The sequence below is a fragment of the Nestor notabilis genome, unplaced genomic scaffold (assembly GCF_000696875.1).
Source record: "Nestor notabilis isolate BGI_N333 unplaced genomic scaffold, ASM69687v1 scaffold32238, whole genome shotgun sequence".
Taxonomy (NCBI): domain Eukaryota; kingdom Metazoa; phylum Chordata; class Aves; order Psittaciformes; family Psittacidae; genus Nestor; species Nestor notabilis.
Window position 1 is genome coordinate 4,519 of NW_009942010.1, and position 11,306 is coordinate 15,824.

The 11,306-nt window shown below is 48.8% G+C and overlaps 1 protein-coding gene across 3 annotated transcripts in view; it reads right to left on the bottom strand.

Annotated features, from left to right (window-relative positions):
* PKM (pyruvate kinase, muscle) overlaps nucleotides 1-11,048 on the bottom strand; it is a 15,110-nt gene extending 4,062 nt beyond the window's left edge. For 2 of the 3 annotated variants that reach the window (XM_010021174.1, XM_010021175.1), the window contains exons 1-8: nucleotides 10,942-11,048; nucleotides 10,560-10,729; nucleotides 9,809-9,900; nucleotides 6,893-7,024; nucleotides 6,495-6,681; nucleotides 5,030-5,300; nucleotides 4,713-4,863; nucleotides 3,243-3,395 (exon numbers count right to left, since the gene is read on the bottom strand). In XM_010021174.1, coding sequence (XP_010019476.1) covers nucleotides 3,243-3,395; nucleotides 4,713-4,863; nucleotides 5,030-5,300; nucleotides 6,495-6,681; nucleotides 6,893-7,024; nucleotides 9,809-9,900; nucleotides 10,560-10,729; nucleotides 10,942-10,982 — 1,197 coding nt within the window. In that variant the 5' untranslated portion in view covers nucleotides 10,983-11,048. Of the gene's footprint in view, nucleotides 1-3,242; nucleotides 3,396-4,712; nucleotides 4,864-5,029; nucleotides 5,301-6,494; nucleotides 6,682-6,892; nucleotides 7,025-9,808; nucleotides 9,901-10,555; nucleotides 10,730-10,941 lie in introns of those variants that run through there. The other variant, XM_010021176.1, reaches the window with a different exon arrangement.
* Nucleotides 11,049-11,306: the final 258 nt, after the last annotated feature.

The following is an 11,306-nucleotide window of genomic DNA, read 5'->3' on the forward strand; positions in this document are numbered from 1 at the left end:
TCCATAGGTGTTATTCCTGCTGTATTTTGAAACCCTTTAAAGAGCATGCAAACGCTGACTGCTTTTCAAGGAGCAGAGCAAGACAGCTAGGAGTCAGAGCACTCTGCTGCAGCTGCTTATTACTTCCTTGAGAGCCTCTCATGCCATCTACCAGCCTGCTGATGGCCCAGCCCAGTTCCTCAAGAGGAAACCTCTGTAGCTCTGTGTCTCCTTCTCAATACCCTCCCACCACCACATAGCACTGCTGGAACAGTCTTCATGGAGCCAACACACAGTCAGCGTGCTTTCAACATCACCCTAAATTTGGGAGACTGTGTCTCTCAGCTTCATTAGTTTTAGTTTAGCTTGAGAGCCAGTAAAGACTTATTAACCTGAGAGCCAACAAAGTTTCACCTTCAAGTGCTGTAATAACTTCTCCTTTGGTAACAGAGAAATAAAAATAGGAACAAGTTTTCCTTATAGGGTTGTCACAACATGTTGGGGTGTTTGTACAGTGCCAGACAAGGTACAGAAGACACAGCTAAGGGCCTTCTGTTCAGGCTAAGCATTTGCCACAGGTTCAGTGATCTGTTCATCCCAGCCTGAGGGGCATCACTCATGCTTAAAGACAATTCTCATCTCCGAAGGCTGCATTAGCCCAACAACCCAATAAAGAAAGCTTGCAGAGACTAGAAAAGCATGCAAAGGTTCATCATCTTTTTGAGGACAACTCCATCCAGTTGCTTTGGAAAGTGAGCAGCCACCGCACAAAGCATGACAAGTTACGTTTAAGCAGAGAGCGCTGTTATAGTAAAAGCTTTGTCATTAGACCCCTTCCAAATACCGATTTTGCTATTCCAATGTTAATTGCTTTACATGATGCCAGGAATTATCCCTCTTCCATAGATATCAGTTTTAAGACAAAGTAGTTAAGTATCTTATGTCTAAAAATACCAGGACACATGTGATAGGCAGAAACAGCAGCCCAGTGCCAACCCTAAATGAGTCTGGTTTGTTACTTGTGGCTTCACACTTGCCATTTGATGATGTGTACACACATCTGCTTTGAGAGCAGCTGCAGGAGGGTACAGCACTCCTTAACTCCACATCACCACTGCTGTTACTCATACAGAAATGGCCAGAAGGGTTCCAGCTGTTAAATGGGCAGAGGTACCAGGGTGGAGGTGGCAGAAAGGAGAATGGCAGCTATTTAAACCTCGGTCCTGTCAGACAGCATGGCCAAGGTGACCTCTGAAGACAACTGTGGAACATGGACTGGAATTGGAAGGAAGCCCACTCCCACAAGCAGGAAACAGCCTGCCCAGTATTTGGAAGCTTGCTACTAAACTTGAGGCACAGGGTATTTTTGTCACAGAGGTGCCAGGTACTGAAAAGCAAACTTGTTTCCAAGAGGACAGTGGAAAGGGATCGCTGAGCAAACCACCGTGGAGTCCCAGGAAAGCTGCTGGGACAGGGACAGACAGGTCAGGTCTTTTAGAGAGGTGCAGGGATACTACATAGAGCAAACCCTGACCTGACAGCCCAGATTTACTGTCTATACTTCACTACAGAGGGAGCTTTACTTGGAATACTCCAGTAGCAGCACTGGATAAGTACATAAATCCAAACTGACACCAGTTTCAGGCCAGGGAATGCACAGAGGAGCCACTCTTCACTAGAGCTCTTTCCTGCTGTGACCACTTGGCCATTTCCAATGGAAATATTCAACTGCTCCGGCCATGCTCCAGATGTTCAGACCATGGTTATTCTGGTTACACTATTGCTGGGGCTTCTCTCAACTAACACCAAGTCAGTCAGCTCAAAGGGGCTGTGCTCCTACCACTGCTGAGCTGGCACCTTGCTGCCTGTGCCACATTATATTAAACGAAGTGAACCTGTATTTACTCTTCTGCACAGAAGGTTTAAACCTTCAGTGTTTCTCCAGAGGGCTGGCAGAGCAAACACCCCTATTCCCAGGTCTGCAGGAAGAGGGAAGCACATGCAACAGATCCTGAGCTCAGGGTACAGGTACAATACAACCTGCCTGAGCCTAGGAATTAATGCCAGAATGGAAACCCAGACAGAAGGCTTCCAACAGCAGGTTTCCAAGTCTTGGTAGAAAGTCAGCCCTTGTGATTTAGGAGGTGAAAACCGAGGAAGAACCTTTCAGTTGCATTGTTAGTGTTCAGCCTGTATACCAGCAGTTACTGTCCAGGAATCAGCAAGTCGTTTTTTGCATTTTGCACCCCAAAAACCCCCACAACACACATATTGACCAGATAAAAGATTACTTCCATAATGCACTGCAAACACTAGCTGAGTTGATTCATCTCTGTAACCTGAATTGCACTAAAACTGGTGGGAGTTAGCACTGCTGCAAGTCACAGCACTGGTAACTGGGTAGAAGCAACACTCGGACACTCGACATCAGGTTTCCATCAGCCGCAGCGTGAGCTGAGTGAACTCAAAGCAGAGCAGAGGTTTCTGGCAGTTTAGGCATGGAAAACCACGGTGCTGTCAGTACTCATGCAACACACCCCCCAACCCTGAGCACACCAGTGCTGCAAACCAGACTCAGGAGCCTCCCCCACCCCCAGAGCCAGCCCACACCTTTCATTATCTACAGATAAACTGCTTAAGCAGCTCCTCGACCTTGGAGGAGTTTAAGGCATTTAATATGCCACAACAAACAGGGCATTTGAAGAAACTCACACCAAGGTAATGGCAACCCCCCCTTTACCCAGCCCTTAAGGAGAATTAAGTGTGAGAAAAGTGAAGTTTAGATTCTGGAGCACTGCAGAGCAGTTCTCAACTCTGCCTGCCCATGCTTTGGAGCACATAAAGTGAGGTTTCATGTCCTTGGGACCACACTAGGTAAAGAAACACCCACAGTGTGAAGAAACGGCCTCAAGCTGCACCAGGGGAGGTTTAGACCAGAGATCAGGAACAATTCCTTCCCCAAAGGGTGCTCAGGCATTGGAACAGGCTGCCCAGGGCAGTGCTGGCATCACCGTCCCTGGGAGTGTTCACAGACCGTACAAATGAGGCCCTAAGTACCATGGATTTAGTGGTGGCCTTGGCAGTGCTGGGGAATGGTTGGACTTGATGAGCTTAAAGGTCTTTTCCAACCCAGCTGATACCATTACTTTGGACTGTGAGGTGCTGCCACCCAGCCCAAGCCACATCTAGATCTGCAGGTGCCCGGCTCAGCTGGAAGACAGGGGCAATAAAGGACTGCTCCCGAGAGCCAAGGCAGTACTCACAGCGTGCTGCATGCGCACAGCCTCTAGCGGGTAGTCTCCCTTGGCAGTCTCTCCAGAGAGCATGATGCAGTCAGCTCCATCCAAGACAGCATTAGCAACATCGCTGCCCTCAGCGCGGGTTGGGCGAGGCTTCTTGATCATACTTTCCAGCATCTGGAAGAAGAGGAAAGCCAAAGGAATCAAGACACTGCAGAAGGAAGCTGCTGCTTTTTCAGTAGTGCACTTCAATGTACTTTATATATAAGGCAGAAGACAGAATGCAGCTTGAAGAGTTCTTCTATGGGTACGGGATGGTGAGGGGCCTGGTCCCTCACCAGCTTTGAATTAAAGTATCTACCAGCAAGAAAAACCAACCCATTTCATTTTGTTCCTGTTCCTCATTCACTCCTTTTCCAGGGAGATTTAACCCACATGAAACCACAGACCTAGTACTCCAACTTTCCAATAAAACTTTTCAGCACAGGGCTTGGCCCAAGGACCTCTGAGCTCTCTAGAAGCTGAAATCCAGCCACATGTTCCCAAATTAGTACCTAGGGTGCTGTTTTTTTCATCTAGAAATAGGTGAACTGTGAGGTCTGCACCAACTAAAATCATCTTCACCCAACTCAAGATTTCAAATTCTTTAATATGTAATCTCAGAACAGCTACCACCAGCCTCTTAAGCATTTAAGAGAGCAGCAAACAACAGCTTTCACAAGGAAAAGCTCCTCCTTTCCATTAGCTCTTCCTGCCCCCTTCTCCCAGAAGCCAGGGTACCTCCACACACAGCAGCCTGGACATCTCTTCTGCCTTGCCCAAGCACTCAGCTTTCCCCAGCTGGAGCTCACCACTGGGCAAACACCACTCATTTCCTCATGAAACACCACCTGAGGCTGTGTTTCAGCTGCAATACAGGAAGAGGAAGGAGCATACACCGCTGTGCTACAGAGCCCTGCCTGGTGGCTACAGTTTAGAGTTTTTACTTCCGCAGCCAGTGCACAGAGCAAGTGCAGCCAGGAAACCAGTCCTCCCAGTGCCCCGGGACTGCGCACATGTGACATCTACTGGAACCATGAGAGCACCAGCTCTCCTTCTCCCACTCCCAGAATAATGAGGGGATGGATCTTTCCCTCAGTTCCTTCTGACACTGCAGTGTGGGTACATCTTTTAATACACCTGGGAACCTTCACAAATGTTCTGTTGGACACAGATGTGCTGCTACAAGATGCCAAGGCAAAAGCACATGCCATTTTCTTACCCAGAATTTAGTTATTCAACCTAAAAGGCTCATAATGCCTTTAAGGGGTAAAACCTTCAGCAGCCACACAAGAGGTCCCGTAACCTTCCTGGTGAAGACCCTGAACATCTTTAAAGCAGCACCCCAAGCTATGAGCAAACCCTCTTTGCTCTAGGCATCTCACCGCAGAGAACAGTCATGCCATGAGAGCTACTGACATTCACACCCTGTGTTCCCAGCTGCATTTCCAGTACCTGAGTGGCACAGATGACAGGTTTACCAGCCCTGTTGCAGCGCCCAATCATCATCTTCTGGGCAAGGAAGACTTTTTCAGCAGGGATCTCAATGCCCAGGTCACCACGGGCCACCATGATGCCATCGCTGGCCTCCAGGATCTCATCAAACCTGACAGCAAGAGAAGAGCTTTGTTACCCCATGTGCTGTGCAAAACACCTTCTGTCCTCCCCCTCCATGCCATTTCAGTATCCTGGAATGCCAAGGCAGGAGGAAGAAAACCAAAACCAAGTCACAACACGTATCAAATGCCATATAAAGCTTTCTGAAAGCTCACCTGCGCACACCCTCATGGTTCTCAATCTTGCTGATGATCTTTATGTTCTTTCCCTTTTCGCCTAGCACCTTCCTGACAGCATGGACATCAGCAGCTTTGCGGATGAAGGAAGCAAACACCATATCCACATTCTGCTCCACACCAAATTTTAGGTCCTGGATGTCCTTCTCAGAGACTGCAGGCAGGTCAACCGCAGCGCCGGGCAGGTTCACTCCCTTCTTGCTGCCCAGCATGCCACCATTCTCCACCTCCGTCAAAACATAGTCCTTGCCTGAAAGGGATGTGTTCCTACAGTTGGCGTTTACCAGAAGCTTCCTGCTGGAGCACCCACACCACCTCCCTGCCTCAGAGCGCCAGCAGCGACCACACACAATAGAAAGCATATCACCCATCTCTTCAGAGCATTTATGTAACACACAAGCTTGCAATTTACCCATGGGAGCACAACAGACTGGCCTAAAACCATTTCTGCACTGCTCTTGGAGAAGATGCTAATTGTTCCATGCAGGAGGTTGGGACTGCCTCTCCCAAAAAAGCTACCAGGCTGCCCTTGTTACGTAAGTCCAAACTGAGCACCCTGAAAGCCTCACCTCCATCTCCCTACACTGGGATATGAGGCAACATCTTGAGGCTAGAGTGGTTTAGGCAGCACTGCAAAGGGCTAACCCCCACCTCTACACTACCATTTAAAGCCAGTTCTGTCTCTAACTACAAAACTCAGAGTCTACACTGTAAAACTAGTAAAATCCTGCATAAAAGTATTAATTAGCCCCACTTAACAGGTTTTGATCATGAGCACTGTATGTCTCTTCCACACATTCATCACTGAAGAGGGGGCTTAGATGACAAGTCCAGTGAAACCAGATGAAGTTTTTGGACACTTGCTACACTTGAAGTAGAAAAAGTTTTGTTCAAATTCTCACTGTGGCATTAAGACCCATGTACTCATAGAATCATACCACAGAATGGTTTGGGTTAGAAGGGACCTTAAAGCTCATCCAGTTCCAACCCCCTGCCACGGGCAGGGACACCTTCCACTAGAGCAGGTTGCTCCAAGCCCCTGTGTCCAACCTGGCCTTGAACACTGCCAGGGATGGGGCAGCCACAGCTTCTCTGGGCACCCTGTGCCAGCGCCTCAGCACCCTCACAGGGAAGAGCTTCTGCCTCAGAGCTCAGCTCAATCTCCCCTCTGGCAGGTTCAAGCCATTCCCCTTGTCCTGTCCCTCCAGGCCCTTGTCCAAAGCCCCTCTCCAGGTTTCCTGGAGCCCTTTAGGCACCGGGAGCTGCTCTACGGTCTCCCCTTCAGGAGCCTTCTCTTCTCCAGGCCAAAGAACCCCAAGTCTGTCAGCCTGTCCTTTAACATCCAACTGCAAGCTAAGAAAAAGAAAACCAGTTTCTAGAAGGAAAGCACAAATACATTCAGAGGCAAAACCAAACAGGCATAGTGGGAATGGTTGCTACCCACCTCTCTCCTTAACCAGCAAGGAAATCAGACCATCATCCACATAGATTTTGCTGCCAACTTCTACAACCTTGGTGAGGTTCTTGTAGTCTAACCACAGCACGTTCTCATCACAGCTCTCCATGAAGGTATCATCCAGGGTCACTTTGAGAGATGCACCCTTCTTCAGCTCCACTTCTGCTGTGCCGCTCTGCATGTCAAAACATGCAGTTCAGCAAAAGCACTAAAAACCAGCATGCAACCACCTCCCAGCTGGCAGCTGATCAGCCAGACTCGGGGTAGATGGTTCATTACCTTGGTCCCTAAAAACACTTTTTATTTCGAAAGGCCACAGGCATATCAGGGTATCCAGGCTCACATGGTGAAAAACATGTGAGGGGTGGAAAAAAAGAGCAACTTACTCCCTTAATCAGTCCAGTTCGGATTTCGGGTCCCTTGGTATCCAGTGCAATAGCCACAGGTCTGTAGGTGATGGGATCAGAAGCAAAGCTCTCTGTAGCTTCTCGCACGTTCTTGATTGTGCCCTCATGATACTGGCAAGGAAAGAGATGGAAACATTCAGGCCATTTCTACACCACCACTTATGAAAGAGATCACTACACACCCCAAAAGCTGCCCAAGCTGACAGCTCTGCTCTTGCATTACACTCAGTTTCAGTTGTAGCTTGAGAGTTTAATTCAGACAACCTCCAGAGAAGCAGAGCATGAGGATACAATGGCCTTCCCCACATGAAAGTGAAGCCCAGCACTTATCTGGCTGTGCCTTCACTGGCCCCACTTGTAACCCCAGAAGGACAACTCAAGCAGACAGCCCAGGCACTCAGCTGATTTTCCATCAGGACACACACTTGCCATCTGAAGATGGCCCACCAACCAACAGGCCTTTAGGAACAATGCTTCCAGAAGTTCTGCTGCAATGCTGCCTTCAGGCCTGACCCCTCTTATCAGTCCCACAGGTGAGCAGACAGACAAGCTTTTTTTACAACTCTTAAGCTTCAATTTCCCCTGAAGATAACATCCTCTCAGCAGATCCTTTATCTATTGAAGTATTTTAATTTTATTTTGAGAGCCAAAGCAATCACAGCCAGAATTTCAAGATTCCAGCACCATGCACCCAACTTCCACATGTGCAAGAGCATTTTGCTAATGCTGCCTGTGTCTGGACAGACAGTTCTGTGGGGAAATTCCCATCCCAACCACCTTAAACAAGCTTTAGATGACCAGCAGATCAGTTTACTTTACTTGCTTCAACAACATTAAGAGATAACCTTGACTGCATGTTGTATAACACTTAACAGGCTTTCGTAGATAAGAAATACCCTTTCCCCCCTCAGTGCCACAGACCAGAGGCTTTTGCCCTGACTCTCTGGAAGCACTCTGCTCCCCTCACGCCACTCACCTGCCTTGACACAAGCCCTGCACACCCACTTCACGATCACAGGGACAATATGCAAGCACCAGGAAGGTGGGGCTGGAAAAAGCTGTGCTAAAGTTCATGTGTGTGCCCTCAGCCATAGATATGCTGCAACTGCTAACTCTAGAGCAGAAAGTGCAATTTAGGTTATTGACTGAGTGGGTAAGTTGAGACTGAGAAGGCCCCAACCCTTCCACACACCACAGTCTAGGTGGGTGCAGTTCAGAAATCCTGCCTGAAGGGTGCTATCATGTTTGCCTGGTCCCAGTCTCCTGGGATTTTTACTTCTTAGTTTGATAACAAGGTCTAACTTGCTCCTAGGAGTCTGGCTTCCTCAAGGGTTACGTATGCAGAACAGGAATGTGGGCAGAGATGGAAGTAAAAGCCTTTTTTTTCCTATATAAAAGGCTGGCAGCCAAGTGCTAAAGCAATTCTGTTAAAGTTGAAGCCCTGTTAAATGCTTTGGGCAGACACAAGAACTGAGGCAGTCACAACAGATGAAAACTCTTTGCGGCTTCACTAGAAATTGGAGTGTTTTGGAGGAACCAGGAGGGGACTCAAACTTAAGACTGGCTGCAGCCAACAGCCACACAGGAGGTGACAGCAAGACCAGGCTCTGCTGTAACCTCACCTCCCTCATCTGTATGAAATGTACAATCAGACCTCAGCCAGAGCAGAAAGCCACAGTCCCTGTCCTTGACCTCAGGTAACAAGTGCCCAAACCACAGTGGCAGCTCTGCTGGGCAGGAAGGGTTTGAGAATTCCCAGCTTCAGCCTGGCCACCAACTCACCCCCGACAAGCCAACAGGCCCCAGCACCACCCAGCTGCAGGGTTTGACGGCAAGGGGCAGAGTTACTCCACACTACTCTTTCTCCAGGCAGATACTGCTAACTGCAGGCTATGCACTGACACTGCCCCAGGGCCTTTAGTCGAGGCTGATGGTTTTGCACAGTTAAGCATCAGACCTTTCGATTCTGACAGTGCCCTGTGGCCTTTAAAGGCCACCAGGGTGAGAGGCCAAACTGTTACACCCCAGGAGACTCATGGTTCAGTAAGTAAAGCCACCTACAGCTGCTGCTGGCTACCACCTGACATTTTGAATGCTGGAGGGCAGCCAGGGTAAAAAAAAAAAACTCAGTAGGAAGGCTCAGGGTGCCATTCCAGGCAACCTGGAATGGGATCCTCAGCTCCTCCAGTATCACTGAGGATCTCATCTATTTATATCAGTAAGGGCTCATCTGCCACACACAGTGTCCATTTCTTTTGACCTTATTCCTATACGCTCACTGCACCACCTCCCCAGCACCATGGTGCTAACCTTGTGACTGCCAGGAGTGCCACCAGAGCAGGCTGCCTGAGCAAAGCCAGGAGTTCAATTCTTTCAATTAAGCACAGTAATTCAAATCACTAACAGTTTTCTTTTGAGACAAGGGTATTCATTGATCCCCTGCTTGCAAAACCCCCAGCAACGAAGAGACATGAGCAACTGGTAGTTGTATACTCTTGTGAGCACCTGAAGAGGGATAAATGTTGTTGGCTTCTGCTATTAACTGAGAAACAGCAGCTTTGTACAGCGAATGGCAGGACATGAGGAAGAACTGAAGAGTTTCACGGCAGGCAATGAAGTTGCCTTTGACACTTCAGTTGGCACTGAAGTGTCAAATACCAGTTACCTGGCTTCCTGGTACAGAGAAAGGTGTGGAACCAGCTTGAACCGCTTTCAAAAGTTAATTGTTATCAGCAATTACACAGGCTCAATATGCACAACCAGCATGCCTCCCCCAGAAGTTTCACTTTCCCATACCTAGGCTAGTCTGGACTGAGCTGGATTTCCCTCTTCCATGAGGGACAGTCAGCAGACACATGGCCCAGTCAGGCCTTATCATCTTAGACCCACTCTTACCTCGTGGGTGCCATGAGAGAAGTTGAGGCGAGCAACATTCATCCCAGATTTGATCATTTCCTTCAGCTTCTCCACTGAGCGGGAGGCTGGGCCTAGGAGGAAGAATCAGAGACTGGTTTAGGTTGAAGGGACCTTAAAGCTCATCCAGTTCCAGCCCCCTGCCACGGGCAGGGACACCTTCCACTAGAGAAGGTTGCTCCAAGCCCGTGGCCAACCTGGCCTTGAACACTGTCAGGGATAGGGCAGCCACAGCTCCTCTGGGCACCCTGTGCCAGTGTCCCACCACCCTCACAGAGAAAAATTTCTTCCGTTATATCTAATCTCACTCTTCTCTCTGTCAGTTTAAACCCATTCCCCCTTGTCCTGTAGCACCAAGAAAGAGTTTGAATATTAACTTCGCAAAAATAATGAGATAACCTGCTCACAATAGGCCGTTTCATGCAGAAGAGAAAAGGTCTGATGGATACAGACTTACTCAGCACTGAAGCAGATCATACCTGCAGCAGCAAAGACTGTTTTAACTTGCCTTGAGGAGCTCAGCAGAGCCTAAGCAGTCCTGAGTTCCCCAACTACTGGATTCACTCCTAGCAATAACATGGGTTAGGCAGACATGGGAAACTCATGTTCTTTCAACACACAAGTTCAGCCCTGGCAAAGGATGAAAGCTGAAACCTTCTCCCACTTTCCCTAACAAGTTTCACCAACACAGGGCTTCCCAGCTGCAACCCTCTCCTATCTAGGAATCACCTACCGATGGTGCAGATGATGCCCGTGTTCCTTGCGATGGTTGGCTCCGAGTCGATGTCCAAGCGGCACATGTGCTCCAGGAAGGTGTCAGCCATGGCAGCGTGCAGCTGCTGGGTCTGGATGAAAGCAGTCCCTGCATCATGGTGCTTCGACATTGTTGCTGGAATCCTGTGTCTGGAAGAGAAGAAAGTGGTGCCAGGTTTAGGAATCACCCAAACTGGCTCATCAAGCAGAGACACCAACACACCCACATGATGAATATGGAGGTAACAAGCAGGCTGCTACTGGGTCAAGCTATCTTTTCGTTCCTACTTGAGAGTCTTAGATACAGGCAAGACACACTTCTATTTCCATGTCATCCCCCACATACACCACCCAAAGCTCACCTGCCTTCTATGCAGATGTTCCCTTCATAGCTTCTCTTCATTGCCAGTCTTCCCTTGGAGCTACACAACGCAACAAAATTCAAGCACTTGAATGCACAGGCAGAGACTCTGCCTCCTCCCTCCCAGCTCTCGAGTCAGTTTTCCTACAGGCCTCCACTGCACATCCCATCATAACCAGGGAGCGGGGCAGCGTGGCACGAGCATGACTGCAGACACTCTCACACAGGTAATCTTCTGCTGAGGAGCACCTAATCATGGCAAGTCACCTAAGCTTAACCCCCATCATTTAAGCCTGTGCCAGCAAGTAGACTTGGGCTGATTAAACACAACACCTTGGCAGAGAACACAAAGACTGAAGATTTAAT